General features: G+C 42.3%; 1 protein-coding gene and 1 pseudogene across 1 annotated transcript in view; one reads left to right on the forward strand and one right to left on the reverse strand.

Moving 5' to 3' along the window:
• The window catches only part of PDE6D (phosphodiesterase 6D), a 49,767-nt gene extending 33,725 nt beyond the window's left edge, over nucleotides 1–16,042 (forward strand). The window contains exons 2-5 of the mRNA XM_066233010.1: nucleotides 11,562–11,650; nucleotides 12,672–12,797; nucleotides 13,518–13,623; nucleotides 15,456–16,042. Coding sequence (XP_066089107.1) covers nucleotides 11,562–11,650; nucleotides 12,672–12,797; nucleotides 13,518–13,623; nucleotides 15,456–15,537 — 403 coding nt within the window. The 3' untranslated portion in view covers nucleotides 15,538–16,042. The remainder of the gene's footprint in view (nucleotides 1–11,561; nucleotides 11,651–12,671; nucleotides 12,798–13,517; nucleotides 13,624–15,455) is intronic.
• LOC136337904 (grpE protein homolog 1, mitochondrial pseudogene) lies at nucleotides 7,777–9,510 on the reverse strand (annotated as a pseudogene).
• Nucleotides 16,043–18,473: the final 2,431 nt, after the last annotated feature.

Genomic DNA, 18,473 nt, shown 5'->3' on the forward strand with positions numbered 1-18,473 from the left:
TCCTCTAACATGACTGGAATTCTTTCCTATCATAATGAAAACTTACCATGGCTATGCCCTGCCTTAAGAAATCACAGCAACAGAAATTCACTTACAAGTCTCAAATTAGAACTTGAAATGTCACTACAAATATTGATTGACTTATGACCTATGCAACGTACGACTACTCGACTTTACGACCACAATCGCTAGCCACAACTGCTCCGTGTCTAGCAGCGCTAGCATTGCCCAGCTGGGCGTATAACAGTGCGGACCAGCTTCCGGCAGCACTACCATCTCCGCGTGCACCATTTCAACTGTTATCCCAGACTCAGTACAGCAATTTGTGTTTTGTGTCTTGGATATTTTTCATCAAACCCCTCCCAAGATGTCTACCAAGAGGAAATTGTCTTTGCAAATATTAAACCAGTTGTACTGGTAATGCAGCGTTGTACTTAAACCTGATGAATGTAAAAATAAGAAACAAAATGGTGTAGAGATGATACAAATGGCATAAAATGAACAAAGAAAATTATGATATATAACAATAATGAAAGAAAATTATGATAAAATATGACTTAAAGATTTTTATAACATCATTTCACAGTACTGTACATATAACCTACTCAACTTACAACTAAATCATGTAACAACCGGTCTGTTGGAACCAATCGTGGTCGTAAATCGAGCACTAGCTGTATTACACAAAAGTTACTCCTTTTGTAAAATAAGTTTTTTATTACCCTTTTTTTGAGAGAGAGAGAGAGGAATAGTTTTATGCTCACCGATTGCTTCTCGTACGTGCCCTGGCCAGGGCTGGAACTGGCACCCATGGGTCAGGCTGGCACCCTCAGGATCCAGCCGGGGACCCTGGTACTCCAGGACAATGCTCTAGCCACCATACCACGAGCCAGGGCTCATTTGGTACCTTTAAAACAGTAAATTCTTACAGAGTTTTGTAAATCATTTAATTAAAAATGATCTTTATTTTCACATGACTTTTAAATTGCTAAAATTAAATTCACCTACATAATAAAGCATTCTCTTGGGGCTCTTACATTAAGGCATCTCACAGGCTCTTAGATGTGCTACCTTTTTTCTAGCTAAATGTGTCTGTTCAGATGACCAGCAAACAGATATAGTTATTTTTTTAAAAGCTAGCAAATCTCTAAAAGTAATATGAAAATATAAAGGAGACCAGCTCGACTATTTATTTATAATAATATCCCATTTAAAAAGTATTCCTTTGCATGTGCTCATGTTTCATGATAGTAGGGCTAATGGTTATCACTCCTCTGGCACAGCCATAGGAATGTGCTCCTATTTTGACTTTGTAGCATCTTTTAAGTGATCTCTATTTTCCAAAGTTTATAATTCTAAACTGTTCTTAACATGGCAGGAAAGGATTATTTCTAGAACCTGATTATTTTTTATATAGACTGAAAATAGTAGTCAAGTGGTAGATAAATAAGAAACATACAATAACTCTAAGAGAGCCATCTTTGACCTTGATCATCTCACAAACTAATTAGTAAATTCTACAGCACACCAAAAAACATATATTTTGCCAATCTGACCCAAAAAAAGTATAATTTTGATTCATTCACACCAGATGGCTATTGTTATGTTGTTTGTTGTCATTTTTTATTTGACAATCTTTTTTTTTTCTTTTTTTCTTTATTCATTTTTAAAGAGGAGAGAGAGAGGGCGAGAGAGAGAAAACAAGAAATAGGCAGTTGGAGAGAGACCATTTGGCAAATGGAAGCTGGTTTTTAAATGTTGATTAGTGAGGTAGGATTATAGTGTCTCTTTTAGCCAGGAGGTACAAATATGTGGCCTGGTAGTTCTGCCACTGTGTTTAAAGAAAGTACACGCCTCTGCCTTTAGTGAAATAAACCCTGCAAGGCCAAAGCTGACATGGCAGAAGCTGCCGCAAAAGTTAATCTAATCTATTTCAACAGGCCTTACTGGTGTCCTCTCCTGCAGGAAGTTACTGTATGTTACAGTAATGACAAACCCAAGATCAAATCATCACTAGAGAAAAGTTTCCAATAAGAGAAATTCAAGTGACCTAGGGTATGAAAAATTAGACCTGCCCTTTGATTAATAATTAAGAAGTAATTTTTATCAAAGTTATTTAGGCTTTTATTTTAAGTAATATACAGATTTAAATTTTTTTTCAAACAATATAAAAGGTTATACGGTGAAAATTATGTCTCCCCTGTCAAATTTTTTTTAGTTGAATAACTGAACTATGCCTGACCAGGCAGTGGCACGGTGGATAGAGCATTGGCCTGTGATGCTGAGGACCCAGGGTCACCAGCTTGAGCACAGGCTCTTCTGGCTTGAGCCCAAAGTCACTGGCTTGAGCAAAGGGTCACTGGCTCAGCTGGAGCCCCCTGGTCAAGACACATATAAGAAGCAATCAATGAACAACTAAAGTGATGCAACTACGAGTTGATGCTTCTCATCTCTCTCCTCCTGTTTCTCTCTCTCTCGCTCTCGCTAAAATAAAACAAAAATGTTCATCTTTTTTGCCATCAATTTAAAATGTCCCTATTAACATATACTAAATTCCCTATGATTTTTTTTTTTAAAGATTTTACTTATTGCCTGACCAGGCGATGGCACAGTGGGTAGAGCTTCAGACTGGGATGCAGAAGACCCAGATTCGAAACCCCGCGGTCACTGGCTTGAGCCCAAGGTTGCTGGCTTGAGCAAAGGATCACTTGCTCTGTTGTAGCCCCCCAGTCAAGGCACATATGAGAAAGCAATCAATGAACAACTAAGAAGCTGCAACAAAGAATTGATGCTTCTCATCTCTCTCCCTTCCTGTCTGTCCTCTTTGTCTCTCTCTCTCTCTCTCTATTTCTCTGTCTCTGCCACAAAAATAAATAAATAAATAAAAGATTTATTGCCTTTAAAAAGAGAAAGGGGGGAGGAGCGGGAAGCACCAACTTGTAGTTCCTTCTAGTATGTGCCTTGACCCAGCATGTCTGGGGTTTCTTTTTTTCTTTTTATTTGAGAGGAAGGGAGGCAGACAGACTCTCGAATGCATCCCTACCAGGATCCACCCAGAAAGCTCACTAGGGGGTGATGCTCTGCCCATCTGGGGCTTTGCTCTATTGCTCAGCAACCAAACTTCTTAGCACCTGAGGTGGAGACCGTGGAGCCATCCATCCTCAGCGCCTGGGGCCAACTTGCTCCAATTGAGCTATGGCTGCAGGAGAGTAAGAGAGAGAGAGAAAAGCGAGACAGGGAATGGTAGAGAAGCAGATGGGTGCTTCTCCTGTGTGCCCTGACTGGGAATCAAACCCAGAACATCCGCACACACCAGGCCAACACTCTACCACTGAGCCAACCAAGTTCAAATCCTTAGATGATTCTAATTTATTCATTTTTTTAGAGCGAGAGGAAGGAGAGAAACGGGGAGGAGCAGGAAGCATCAATTCCCATATCTGCTTTGACGAGGCAAGCCCAAGGTTTTGAACCAGCGACCTCAGCATTCTAGGTCGACTCTTTATCCCCTGCGCCGCCACAGGTCAGGCTATGTCTGGAGTTTCAAACCAGCAACCTCAGTGTTCTAGGTGGATGTTTTATCCACTCCACTGTGCCACCACAGGTCAGGCTAATTTTGTTTTCTAGGTGAACTTTCTATTCTCTTCCATTGATCTGTCTCATCATATTCTGTACTATACATTATTTTAATTACTATATCTATGTAAGTTTTAATATCTGGGAGGGTATATTTGTTTATTGTTTTTTGTTACTTTTTTCAGAATTTTCCTGGTGATTCTCATACTTTCCATATGAACCTTAGATTCAATTTATCAGGTTTTCAAAAAATCCTATAGTAACACTTATTTGGATTGCATTAAATTTACTTTTTTTTTTTACAATTTTACATTGCATTAATTTATGGAGTATTACATCTTTATGACATTAACTCTTTTCTATACAAAATTAGGGTATACCTTTCCATTTATTTAAGATTTTTTTTGTGTCCTTCAGTAGCATTTAAAGTTTTTCTGCTAGAGCTTACAACTTATATGATACATTTATTCCTAACTATTTAACATTTTGTTGCTTTTTCAAATGAGATTTTTTATTTCACTACATTTTCTGATCTTTGCTAATTTACATATATACATTTTTAATATTAATTTTGAGCATATGAATCTTGTTTATTATTTAAAGTAGGTTTTCACTGGATTCACTTGGGTTTTCCAGATACATAATCATGTCACTTGCAAATAATAATTTTTTTTTTTTTTTTTTTTTTTTGTATTTTTCCGAAGCTGGAAACGGGGAGAGACAGTCAGACTCCCGCATGCGCCCGACCGGGATCCACCCAGCAGCCCACCAGGGGCAACGCTCTGCCCACCAGGGGGCGATGCTCTGCCCCTCCCGGGCATCGCTCTGTCGCGACCAGAGCCACTCTAAGTGCCTGGGGCAGAGGCCAAGGAGCCATCCCCAGCGCCCGGGGCCATCTTTGCTCCAATGGAGCCTCCGCTGCGGGAGGGGAAGAGAGAGACAGAGGAAGGAAAGGGGGAGGGATGGAGAAGCAGATGGGCGCTTCTCCTGTGTGCTCTGGCCGGGAATCGAACCCGAGACCTCTGCACGCCAGGCCGGCGCTCTACCACTAAGCCAACCGGCCAGGGCCACAAATAATAATTTTTTTCCAATTATTGTCTCATTTCTTTTAAAAATTTTTATTGATTGATTGATTGATTTTAAAGAGAGAGAGGAAGGGGGAGAGGGGAACATTGATCTGTTGTTTCACCCATTTATGCATTTGTTGGTTTATTCTTGTATGTGCCATTACTGGGAACTAATAATTACTTGGCATATCAGGACAATGCTCTAACCAACTGAGCTACCTGGCCAGGGCATATTTCTTATTTCTTTCTCTTATAATTATATTGCCAAGTACCTCCAGAATAATGTGTTCTCTGTACTCCTTCTGACTTTAAAGGGAATGCTTCTCGTGTTTGTGTTTCTGGTAAGTATGAATCATGGCTTACTTCAAACATAGCACTTTTATTTCTCCTTGCTCAACATTTCTTGGCTCATTTTCTTCCCTGAATACAAAACGTTTCTTTTAATCCATTACTAAAAATTTATATTCCTCTTTCATCACCTAATATTCTCCTTCAACTCTATACCATCCAATGACAATAAAACTCAGGATATAAAAGAATGTGCAAACTAAGAAAGATACAAACTGCAAATGGTTGAAAGGATTAAAAGCTATATTTTACCTGTGATCACTTTCATGAGTCCTGTGGCCGAAATCAGAGTTGCCATTGGTTTGAGCAGTTGGTGTTTGTGGAAGTGCTTAAGACTTAGTTTTTCTGGGCCTTTTTACAAATAAGTTGTTTTTCATTTCATTAAGAGAAAAACATGGATGGTGATTTTAAAATTTGTTATAGAAGTATGAGTGAACTTGAACCTTTGGAAGAAAGGATAAGAAAGATGATGGCAGATCAGGAAGCATAAGGTGGTGGTTTTATTGTTGCTTTATTCCTTGTCATGGGAAAAGAGACACCAGGGCATAGGGAGAGAAGCTTGAGCTTCACAGTCTGACCATCATTCCAAATCAGGGGTAGTCAACCTTTTTATACCTACCGCCCACTTTTGTATCTCTGTGAGTAGTAAAATTTTCTAACCACCCACCGGTTCCACAGTCATGGTGATTTATAAAGTAGGGAAGTAACTTTACTTTATAAAATTTATAAAGTAGAGTTACAGCAAATTAAAGCATATAATAATAATTACTTACCAAGTACTTTATGTCAGATTTTCGCTAAGTTTGGCAGAATAAATCTTTATAAAACAACTTACTATAGTTAAATCTATCTTTTTATTTATACTTTGGTTGCTCCGCTACGCCCACCATGAAAGCTGGAACGCCCACTAGTGGGCGGTAGGGACCAGGTTGACTACCACTGCTCCAAATCCCGGGCTGTCAGTTCTGAACTGCGTAACTTTTTAGGGCACTTAACAGCTCTGCATTATACCTTTTCTCTTAGTATTATCACACAATGAGAAACTCGGCCATTTTTTGGAACAAGTTTTGCACCACAGTTTTTGTGGCATTATATAAAAAAGACAAAGGTATTTCCTTTCAGTGATGGAAGATTAGTTACACTTGATGTATTTTAGAGAGATTTTCTTGGGGTGATAAGTTTGGCTGAAACTAGAGCTAGCCTCTGCCAATGAAAACTACTGTGTCTTTGTTATTCCCATTTTCTTCCGGCACAGTTGTCTCCACAGCGGCCCTCTAAGGTAAAGAAAGGCTTCTTCCTATCTCATTGTATCAGCTGGTCTGGTGTGGCCTTGTGGTGATCCAACTTGATTGGATCTCCAAAAGACACTCTTGATTTTGCTGGCTCTTCTAGCAAGAGACTTCAAACAAGTGAATTCACTGTGCCTAGATGAAAATGGGGTATAGAAAGGGGTATGAAGCAGAAGACTGGAGAGATGTTTGTACCACAATGTAAAGAACTTTAAGTACTAAGCTAAGAAGGTAGGAAATTTTCTCTGAACAGTGAAAAAAATCTTTTGAAGATTTTTGAAGTGATATGATCTAGCTTCTATGTTAGGAATATAGTTCTAGACACAATGTAAAGATTAGACAAGTGATACTTCAACTTTATTGCACATAGGAATTGCCTTTCAAAATGAGCATTCCTGTGTCACTGGAGCTGATCTGATTAAGTAGGTCTGAGATGAGGCCTTAGACACAACATTTTTAACAAGATCATCAAACCACACTTTGAAAAACAATGGACTAGAGATTGAAGGAGAGAAATCACCTGAGAGACTATTGTATGAACAATGTAAAAGAGAAAGTACCTTAAGAGAGATAGCTTAACAGCACGTGACAGTAGGGGAGAAAAGAAATCATTGTCTTCTAGTGATTTTCTTAGGAGACAGGCAGATCTGGATTCAGAGACCATTGTAGACTGGTCCCAAGAGTCTCTGAGGAGGTGCCACAAGCCAGCGCCTGAGGGGATGAAGAGTCATGGGCCAGAGCACTTGGGCCAGCATCTCAGGCAGAAGAGACTCTAGTGTGTTGGAGAAAGAGAAAGGAGTCTATTGTGGCTAAAGCATTGTGACTGAGGGGCCCTGTGAACTGTGAAAGGAACTCAGTTTTCCCCCTGAAGACCTTTTTATTCATTTAAAATACTTTGATGTCACCAGACTTTGAGCAGATATAGTGTTATTTCTGATACTGTAGGTTCCAGTGCTTTGCTTTTTTTTAAGTGAAAGGAGGGGAGATAGACTCTCGCGTGTGCCCAGGCGGGATCCACCCGGCAACCCCCACCTGAGACCAATGCTTGAATCAACCAAGCTATCCTCAGTGCCCAAGTCTGATGCTCAAACCAATTGAGCCACTGGCTGAGAGGGGAAGAAAGAGAGAGAAGGAGGAGAGGGAGGGAAAGAGAAGCAGATGGTTTCTTCTCATGTGTGTCTTGACGGGGGATCAAACCCAGGATGTCCACATGCCAGGCCAACGCTCAATCCGCTGAGCCAGCTGCCAGGGCCCCATCAGCCTGTCCTGTTCTGTAAGCATGTGAACTATTAAACATATATTATTGAAAATCAACAAACAGGCCCTAAATTATAAAGTACAGTACAATTGGCCTAATTTTCTGTTTACCTACTAGTTACTAAAGCTTTCCAACAAGGTTTGGGGAAAGGTCAACAGTATTCATAGATGAGACAAAATGAACCAGTCTTTTAATAGTTATAGCAGTGATTACCAAAAACCCACCCAACCCCTGAAGGTGGCTAAGCTTCCTTCACCACCCGGACTAGGGTGGTGGCAAGATGTGCCTGTGCAGCTGGTATCCCACTTTGTTAATTAGCGGCATGGTGCTTGTAAGGGTCAAATGTGGCTCCCACAGGGTCCAGCCTAAATAAGCCATGCTTTCTGAACACCGGAATCTGGACTTCAGTCATTATGAGCCCCTCGCATAAGATCTTCAGGTGAAGGTTGTCATCTGTAATCTCATCTTGGGAACACACTGTGTTGCCTTCTCCAAAATGTCTGCAACTTCTAACAAGTCCTTGCAGAAGCCCTGAATGCCATATTATTTTGCCTCCTCCACCAGTTTTGGGGTCCTATGCTGCAAGTTCTCAGATCTGCCGAAGTTTGCTTATATTTTTCCATAGTCTCCTTCAGCTGCTCTTCTAACTTGGCCTTCTCCTCAGTGAGTCTCCTCTATAGAGGGAGTATCTGTCTTCTGTTCATTTTGACCCATGTCCTCTTCCAAGTCTGGCCAGTGTCTTGTCTTATGGCTGTGCGCAACAGCCGAAGAGAGGGCCTCAGACTCTGGAAGAGGCGGAGGTAGAGAAGGAAATTCAGCCAAGTGGGGAAAAGCGTGAACCGCTGACCTGAGCCTTGGTTCCCCAAAACTTTTGGGGCAAAGCAGGGATTGACATCTAGTTTACAGTTTGAAGAAATCACTTCCTTCTGTGAGGAGAATAGCTTGGAGGAGGAAGCAAGACAGAAATAAGGAAAAACCATCAGGAGGCTGACAGAAAGATAATAAAGAATTAATAATAGCTAGCATACTATTTACTCAATACCCAGGCACTATTCTTTTTTTAAATTATTTATTCATTTTTAGAGAGTGAGGAGAGAAAAAGAGAAAGAGAGGAGAAGGGAGGGGAGGAACAGGAAGCATCAATTCCCATATGTGCCTGGAACAGGCAAGCCCAGGGTTTCAAACCGGCAACGTCAGTGTTCCAAGTTGACGCTTTACCCACTGTCAGGCACTATTCTAAACACTTACATGAACCAGCTTATTTAAGTGTGCTCTCCAGTTAGCACACTCTTTCATTCTCATAGTACCACAGTTTGGATGATAAATTACAGGAAACTGTGAATCAGCCAGTTAACACTTTCTGAGGGGCTTAACGGTTGTGCACAGCCTTCCTCCTCTACCCATCAATTCCAAACCATTCTATGAAAGCCAGTAAGCAAGACAAGTCGTATAATCCAGTGTTAATGTAGGAAACACTGGACTTGTATCTCTAAACTTCCTGAGCTCTTCTTTTTTGTTCCCTGCTGTCCAGGCTCTGCCTCTTCGTTCTCTTTGTCTTTTTTTCTGAGTATCTTTTTTGTCTTTCACTCCCTCCCTCGTGTCTCTCTCTCTCTCTCTCTCTGTTGTGTGTTCTCTGTTCCTTTTCTGTTTTCCATCTTTGCCTTCCCTGTTGCCTCTCTCTACTCTCTTCCCTTCCCCTAATCTCCCTCATTCTTCCCTCCTCCATGCCTTCTCTACCTCAGATCTGTCCCCAGCTCTTCTCCTGGACTGAACCTAAATCATACCAGATCACATCCATTCTTTAAAACAAGGGGACTTACATAATCTTCCACAGTGAGCCAACTGTCTTTCTTTCTTCTATAATGTTTATCTTCGTTTACTTTCTTTATTGATCTTTCCTAAAGATTGACTCTTTACATACTCTTGATTTTGCTCTGAAGTTTATTGTTTCAGCTCTGAAACTTACTTTTAACATAGCCTTACTTTTACATATCAGTGCTTTTTTGCCTGGTTGCAAATAAGAAGCTACCGAGGACAGCTCTCCTCTGAGATGAGGCTTCCTATAGTAAAGGAGCATTCCTTTCTGCTGCTTCTCTGTCTAAATCACGAGGGAGGGGTGAGCTTTTTATTTTTTATTTTTAGAAATAACAAAAATTTATTCAGGAGCCTTAGAGTTTGGAGACATAGTTAGGCAAAATCCCAGAAGTGTTCTGAAGAAGAAAGGAAAGTTACAAATTCTTAAATCCTTGAGATTAGTCAATTCTGCATTTTCAGTTGGTGCAGGATGCATATCAGTTGGCTGTCAGGCAGTGTGGCTGATGGATGCCAGATAGTCTGGTCATGTAAGACCTGGCTGACCCAGAGGTGGCATTTATAAATAACCCTCCGGCCTCCCTCCTTAAAGCCTGTCCACCTAATCCTCTCCACTCTCGAGATTGGAAGTGACTTGACCTTTGAGTCTTAAAACTCAGGCCTTTTTTCTCTGAAAAATCTGATTGGCGCCTGGCCCATAGTGGCACAGTGGATAGAGTGTCAACCTGGAATGCTGAGGTCGCCAGTTCGAAACCCTGGGCTTGCCTGGTCAAGGCACATACAACATATAATCAGTGAAAACTAAGGTAAAGCAACTATGAGTTGTTACTTCTCATTCCTCCCCACCCCTATCCACTCTCTGTAAAATCAATAAATAAAATCTTTTAAAAAAATGAAAGAAAGAAAATTCTGATTAGCAAAAGGCTGTTAAAGCAAAGATGTTTTAGCCAGATGATGGCCAGCCATCAAAGCTTACCTTTCATTTCCAACATTTTTAGCTAAATGTGTTTCCTTTTTAGAAGACCAGCTTTTCTTATTTTAAGATATCTACATCAATAATTTTTTTTTTTTACTCATAGACTATTATGGACTTGTACTCTTATGATTTGTAAAGCAGTTCCCAAATGGCTGCATCTCTATCATGAACTAAGGACCTTCCTTTTCACCCCAAACGTTATAGAACTTGGAGGGGCTCCAAGTAGCCTCTGTCTCATCGTCATTGGCTGGAGCTCTGTTTTTATTTCTCTAATTCTAATTAGAGTTATTTATGGAGGGTTGTTTTTTTTGTTGTTGTTTTTTGCTGACCTGGGCCCATGGCAGTTATGCTTTTCTAGCATCTGTTAGGTCTGATCCAGTGGTTGCTTTGTAAGGGGAGCTCCTTCTCCAAAGGCTTTTATTGCAGTAGTTTTGCTAAAATTCCCCACTTGAGTGTGAGCCTAGAACTTTAGAAGTGATTTTAGTTTTGTTGTTAGGAAAGTCTGATGGCTGTATTGGTATATCAGAGGCGTCTATAGAGAAAGAATGAAAAGCATATACACAGGAGGTCGAATGAGTATTGTGTCTTCTGAAAACCTTGGGCTTAAATATCTAAGGCCATTCTGTTTGGATCTGATTCAGAGTAGAGCTGCTAGAGCAGTAGTACCTATTGTTTTATTTCCCCAATTGAAGGAGCTTTCTCTTGACACGAAGACCCTAGAATGGGTAAGCCTATTTGTAGTAATTAGAAGTGTAAGACATAGGACCCTGCCCAGTTAGCTCAATCAGTAAAAGCGTCATCCCGAAGCGACAAAGTTGCAGGTTTGATCCTCAGTCAGGGCACACATGGGAAGCAGCCAATGAGTACAGGACTGAGTGGGAAAACAAACGAATGTTTCCCTTCCCCCTCCTCTCTCTCCCTTTCTCTCTCAATTTCCCTGAAAATAAAAAAGAAATTAAGCCCGGCTGGATGGCTTAGTTGATTGGAGCATCATCCCAGAGCATAGAAGTTGCCAGTTTGATTCCCTGGCATACAGGAGCAGTTCCGTTCCTGCCTCTCTCTCTCCCTGCCTTTCTCAAAAAGAAAAAAAAAATCTCTGGGTTTTATGCTTCTTCCTTTAGATATCTTGTGGACTCCCCTACACTTTCTTATTTGCTGGCGTGGCACTTAGCTATTAGGCCAAGGACAAAGTAGGAGTCACTCTCAGTGCCTTATTTTTCCTCAATATATTTGATCAGAAATTGGATGAACCTTCGGGATGCTGAGACAGGGAAGATACTCTGGCAAGGCACAGAAGACCTGTCAGTCCCTGGAGTGGAGCATGAAGGTACTTTCCAACCCTTTGTCTGCACGGAGCTGTGATGACTGGGGACAGGACCTGGCAATCAGGGAGTTAAGTCAATGCAGACCCAACAGGAGAGTGAGCCCTGGAGGCATGGTATAGTTATCCACGTGTTATTGAGATTTCTAGTTTCTTAAGTTTCAGTCTCCCACTTCCCAAAACCCACTTTGTGTTGAAATTTTAGCTTTAGAATATGCCCACATATATAAACTAAGACCTAAAGATTTTTTTCCAAAGTAAACTTTGCATTTTTATCTCTCTGAAATAAAAGAAAAAGTAAGGGGTTAAAACCAATAGAACAGAGGCCCTAGCCAGTTGGCTCAGTGGTAGAGCATTGACGCAGCATGTGGATGTCCTGGGTTTGATTCCCAGTCAGAGCACACAGGAGAAGCACCCATCTGCTTCTCCACCCCTCCTCTTCTTGCTTCTCTCCCTCTTTCTCTCTCTTCCCCTCCTACAGCCACAGCTCAATTAGAACGAGTTGGCCCCAGGCGCTGAGGAGGGCTCCGTGGCCTCCACCTCAGACGCTAAGAAGAGCTCCATTGCTGAGTAACAGAGCAACCCCCCAGATGGGTCAAGCATCGCCCCCTAATGGGCTTTCTGGGTGAATCCCAGTTAGGGTGCATGTGGGGGTCTGTCTCTGCCTCACCTCCTCTCACTGAATAAAGATGATAGATAGATAGATAGATAGATAGATAGATAGATAGATAGGCAAACACAATAGAACAGAGTAGAAAGACGGTGCCTACCCAGCCCCTTTCATGATGACAGTAGCTAGGTAAGGCCCTTAAATGCACTAAATCTGATATGCCTTGAAGATCTTTTAGTCAAATACACTTTACCAGTTGGGGACCTCTTTAATTAAAAAGTATAATTCTGTTACCAAGACATTCTCTGAAATTTAACATAGATAATGGGTCCTCTCAGTCAGCCTTCAGAACCCTGAAGCACTGTAGTCATGTGGTTTTCATTTAGAATGGCTTCAGCATTTCTTTCTCTTTACCAGCCCGTGTTCCCAAGAAAATTCTCAAGTGCAAGGCGGTATCTCGAGAATTGAACTTCTCTTCAGCAGAGCAAATGGAAAAATTCCGCCTGGAACAAAAAGTTTACTTCAAAGGGCAATGCCTAGAAGGTATCCTTCTGCTTTGTGACTGAAATCCAGGCTTAGGGTGACGGAGACAAAAGACAAGACCCAGTGAACTATAAAGCACTGCTTTGATAACATTCATTTTGCAGCACAGTTTGTGACAAGACTCCTACACCCTGCAAGATTGGAGACCCCCAGTGAGAGCAAACAGAAACACAGTTGGTACTACAAGGGGCTTTGAGCCCAACAAAAGGGTTTCTGATACAGGGCCTGGGGCTGGTGCCTGTCTTGGCACTGACGTGGTATTGTAACATGGTCGGTCACAGGAAGCTGCTGACTAGGGCCTGGTACGGTGCTCTCCACTGCGTCCCATACAGAGTGGACTGGCCAGGCTACTCCGCATTGAGTTTTCACCATGAAGAGTAAGAGTGCACATATATGTTTTAGAGCTAAACTTCCAAGTGAAAGGCCTATTCTGTATTCTGTTTATAATATATATCCAGCCAACTTCTAAGAAAACTTTGTTTATACTGTACTCACCTAGTGGTCCTAGTCCTTTAGACCCCAGAGCTTAGGGAACAGGCCTCTGGTGTAGTTCAGAGGACAACCTAAACGGTCCTTTTTGATGCCTCTACCCTGGGAGGTTTTTGATGTATTCATTGGTGGTTCCCAGGATAAAAGGAGGCTCGCTCTAAAGGAGGGGCACTCGGAGCCCTGAGACTCCATATGGGGTACCCGCTGACCCGCTTTTCCTTCTTCCCTCAGAATGGTTCTTCGAGTTTGGCTTTGTGATCCCTAACTCCACAAACACCTGGCAGTCCCTGATAGAGGCAGCACCCGAGTCCCAGATGATGCCAGCCAGCGTGCTAACGTGAGTGAGCAGGCCACAGGAATTGTGGAGCGTGTCTAGAGACAGGCATTACAGGCAGGTGGGACTCATGGTCCCGTCCCGCAGACAAGCATCCTACATTGAAAATGAAGGTAAAAGAGTATCTAGGGGTATCCCGAGTTTACAGATTACTGACTTTTGTCATGTGAAAAAGACAATGCGACAGAATGAAATGGATAGAAAACTTTAGACCTGCAGACTGTATTCCTGATTAACCCTGAGTAGCTGTATAAACTCAGACAGTCTACTTTATATCTCTGGGCCTTATTCTTCTCTTCTGTAGACATTGAATTTGTAATTCTTTCTCACAGAGGTACAGTAAGAGCAAAGTGAGGTGACATGGAAGGAAACTGGCACGTAATATATATTTTTATTAAATCCATGCTAATTTCCTCCCTTTCCTGACTACCAAACTTCTGGTCCTCTGTGCTCTGTTTGAATGGCCGTTAGCAGAATCTGGCAAGTCTAGTTCTGTTTTAGAGGATAATATTTAGTTATAGCTCTTCAGAGACTAGTTTACCATTTTTATAGCTGTGCTTCTTGTTCAAAGAATTAGTTTGTCTTTGTCCAAAAGTACTGTCAGCGACTGCCCACCCACTTTTCTCTGGGGAAAATATATTAGTTTTTCAAAGGTTTTAGTAATAGTTCCTAGTAATGAGCTATTCACACATATAATTGTGTAATATTGGATCATCCCTCTAAACAGGTCCTTTATGAAAACCATGTTGAATTTGTAAATAGAAGATATTTATAAGTCTTTAGTAGATTTTGAATTATAATAGTAGGTTTTATATTCTATAAACGAGACCAGTCAGATCTTGAATTCCTTATTTACCTATTTTATAATTAATTACCAGCAAAAGTGTGTCTGGGAAAATATAATGTAGTATGTAAAAGGCATTTTTTTAGATTTCATTAACCTAAAGTTGACTTCTTGGCCAGACCTGATTTCTTTAAGATACAAAATCCAGTAAGTCTATGATAACATATTTAGGTTATTGAAGTCATATTTTACTTTTTAGAACCCCAAAACAGTATCTCTGTTCCCCTTAATTCAGTTCAAAAGTGGTTTGGTTTTGAAACACTGAGATGTCCACTAAGAAAAATGAAATTCTACTCTGCCTAACACAGATGTATCATTTGGGGTTCTTTGATGGCAAGCCATAGAAACTGACCCTGGCCAACATGACAGAGTTGGAAGGGCTGAGCTCTGGGCAGCTCAAGAGATGCAGGTGGCAGGAATCTGTGGATGGTTCCTCAAGGAGCAGCCATAGGGCAGGATCCTGCTTAGGAGAGAATCTGATTGGCCCAAATTTTGTCCTGTGCCCACCCCTTTGCCAGGTGAGGGAGGGGCCACTTGATTGACCCATGGACTGGACCTGGGTAGTTCCCTAAAAGAAGAGTAGAGTGCTGTTACCCAGAGTGAGGAGAAGAGATGGGGGGCAGGACAGTGCACAGTGGTGGTGTCAGGAAAGGTACCACCTTGTGGTCTGCAGGTTTCCATGTGTATCAGAAAGTCATTTCTAAGTGCCCCTGTGTGCAAAGCACTCTACTAAGGGCCTCAGTGTTCCAAAGATTAAGACATGCTCTCTCTTCTGATTTCTGAACTTGAGGAAGACAAACCTCAAGTTCACATAAGTTAAATGTCATATTAGTCTTCTAACCTCATAAAGACACAGATTTTAATGTCCCCAAGCTGAGGTTCTAGATGGGTGTATGTCCATGGGCCCCGCAGACCCAGATTGAAACTACTTTGCGGAAATGAAATCTGTTGCCTAACACATCACTCTTTTGCCCTCTCTTCTTACTTATAGTGGGAATGTTATCATAGAGACAAAGTTTTTTGACGACGATCTTCTTGTAAGCACATCCAGAGTGAGACTTTTCTACGTTTGAGAGAAGAATGTATGTGCATTTCAAGAATTTGGGTTTTTGAGGGGAAGGAGAAAACTGTTTACTTTTCTCCTCCACATATTTGATTTTTGGCACTTCCACCCAATTCCCTCTACAACAAAACCCACCTGCGGCCACCAGGGGACCAGTTCTGCGTAGGTAACCAGATGGCTATATTCCCTCAAGCTGCCATCTTCCACTGACCAGGCTAACTCCCCACCTCAAACCAGGGCAGAGGGCGTGCCTCGACTTTCCCAGGGTCAACATGGGACACACGCAGCAGGAGCCGGCGCTGCTCCTCTCACCTCCTGCCTCCTCCTTGGGTCCTGAGGGGACACACCTTCCTTTAGCCCCTGGCTTTGGAAAAATTCATGTTCTTGATCCATGTTTAGTCTTTTCCTACCGTTTCTATTTCATACATTCTCATACAGTTAACTTGTAAAATAGACTGTGATATTACTATGTAATGAATTGAAACCTATGAATTAAAATATTGCTGCAGTCTTTAGCATGGCACTGCTTTCTCTCTCCTATTTCTGGAGCATGACTCGGGCTTCATAGTGAGGAAAAAGATGTTTATCAGACTGTAGGGTCACAACTCAGTTTTATTCCAGAGATCGGCTGGCAGGTCTTGTGGTTCCCGAGGGCTTCAGTTCCTGCTTCCATAACATGTATGAACTTAACACTTGTCTTTTAGACGTGATTCTAGTGGTTCTCCTTTTACAACATACATGCATCCTTTCTTTGTTGGTTGTTATTGTTTTTAACTTTTCTATTCCTTTATAATATTAATTTGTTTAAGAGATTTCCAGAAAGGGTATGTTCTAAGTTGGTAGCGACTCATATTTCTAAATAAGAGAATAAGTTATAGAATGAAGAAAAACCTCCCTGACATTGACTGGAGAACACTGGGAAAGCACCTGGGATGGGATGGGATGCCGGGAGGCCTTACAAAGCACGGAAGAGGAAGCCAGTGGGAGAGAAGTTATGCAGTGCTTTCAGGTCTAATGTAAGAGAGAATTTTTTAAAGGGTTCTTTTTTAGGAACTTATTCTGACCTACCAGTAGCCTTCACTGTCCTTTATAAAATACTAACAATGAAAAGATTTTTGAGCCTTGGCCAAGTAGAGCATTGTCCCAATACGCCATGGTTGTGGGTTTGATCCCCTGTCAGGGCACATAGAATAATCAACCAATGAATGCATAAATAAGTGGAACAAGGCCCTGGCCCATTGGCTCAGTGGTAGAATGTTGGCCTGGCATGTGGATGTTCTGGGTTTGATTTCCTGGTCAGGACACATAGGAGAAACGACCATCTGCTTCTTCACCCCACCTCTCCCCCTTCTCTTTCTCTCTTTCCTCCTCCCACAGCCATGGCTCTATTGGTTAGAACAGGTTGGCCCGGGCATTGAGGATGGCTCCATGGCCTCACCTCAGGTGCTAAAATAGCTCAGTTGTTAAGCAACAGAGCAACAGCCCCAGATGAGCAGAGCATTGCCTCATAGGGGGCTTGCTGGAGTGGATTCCAGTCAGGGTGCATGCGGGAGTCTGTCTCTCTGCCTCACTGCCTCTCACTTAATAAAAAAAATAAAATAAAATAAAATAAAAAGTAAGTGGAACAAGAAATCGATCCCTCAAATATATCAATAAATTTAAAAAGTTTTTTTTAGGCCCTGGCCGGTTGGCTCAATGATAGAGCGTCGGCCTGGCATGCAGGAGTCCCGGGTTTGATTCCCGGCCAGAGCACACAGGAGAAGTGCCCATCTGCTTCTCCACCCCTTCCCCTCTCCTTCCTCTCTGTCTCTCTCTTCCCCTCCCACAGCTGAGGATCCATTGGAGCAAAGTTGGCCCAGGCACTGAGGATGGCTCCATGGCCTCTGCCTCAGGCGCCAGAATGGCTCTGATTGCGACAGAGCGATGCCTCAGATGGGCAGAGCATCACCCCCTGGTGGGTGTGCCAGGTGGATCCTGGTTGGGCGCATGCAGGAGTCTGTCTGACTGCCTCCCTGTTTCCAACTTCAGAAAAATACAAAAAAAAAAAAAGTTTTTTTTAAGTGTTTTGGTTCCCACAGTAGCAAGGCCAGAGGAGAGGAGAGTACACTGAGAGATGGGCCCTCTTTGGCATAGCCCCTGCTCCCAATCCCTGCTCTCCTCTGTGCTGAGGGGCTGTTTGCTTCTGTGGAGGGGGAGAAACTGTACATTTTTAGTATGCTATCACCATCTTTCAGTGACTGTTTTGTTTCTCACAGTAGATCTATTGTCTTTAAAAGAAAATTTTTAGCCTGACCAGGCGGTGGCGCAGTGGATAGAGCGTTGGACTGGGATGCGGAAGACCCAGGTTCGAGACTCCTGGGGTTGCCAGCTTGAGCGCGGGCTCATCTGGCTTGAGCAAAAAAGAAAAGCTCACTAGCATGGACCCAAGGTCACTGGCTCGAGCAAGGGGTTACTCAGTCTGCTGAAGGCCCGCGGTCAAGGCACATATGAGAAAGCAATAAATGAACAACTACGGTGTCGCAACGAAAAACTGATGATTGATGCTTCTCATCTCTCTCCGTTCCTGTCTGTCTGTCCCTATCTATCCCTCTATCTGACTCTCTCTCTGTCCCTGTGTAAAAAAAAAAAAAAAAATTTAGCCTAACCCAGTGGTGGCTCAGTGGATAGAGCATCGGACTGGGATGCAGAGGACCCAGGTTCGAGACCTTGAGGTCGCCAGTTTGAGCATGGGCTCATCTAGTTTGAGCAAGGCTCACTAGCTTGGACCCAAGGTCACTGGCTTGAGCAAGGGGTCACTCGCTCTGCTGTGGCCCCATGGTCAGGGCACATATGAGAAAGCAATCAATAAACAACTGAAGCGCCACAACGAAAAATTGATGATTGATGCTTCTCATCTCTCTCCATTCCTGTCTGTCTGTCCCTATCTATCCCTCTCTCTCTGACTCT

Source organism: Saccopteryx bilineata, chromosome 5, assembly GCF_036850765.1.
Source record: "Saccopteryx bilineata isolate mSacBil1 chromosome 5, mSacBil1_pri_phased_curated, whole genome shotgun sequence".
In the NCBI taxonomy this organism is placed as follows: Eukaryota; Metazoa; Chordata; class Mammalia; order Chiroptera; family Emballonuridae; genus Saccopteryx; species Saccopteryx bilineata.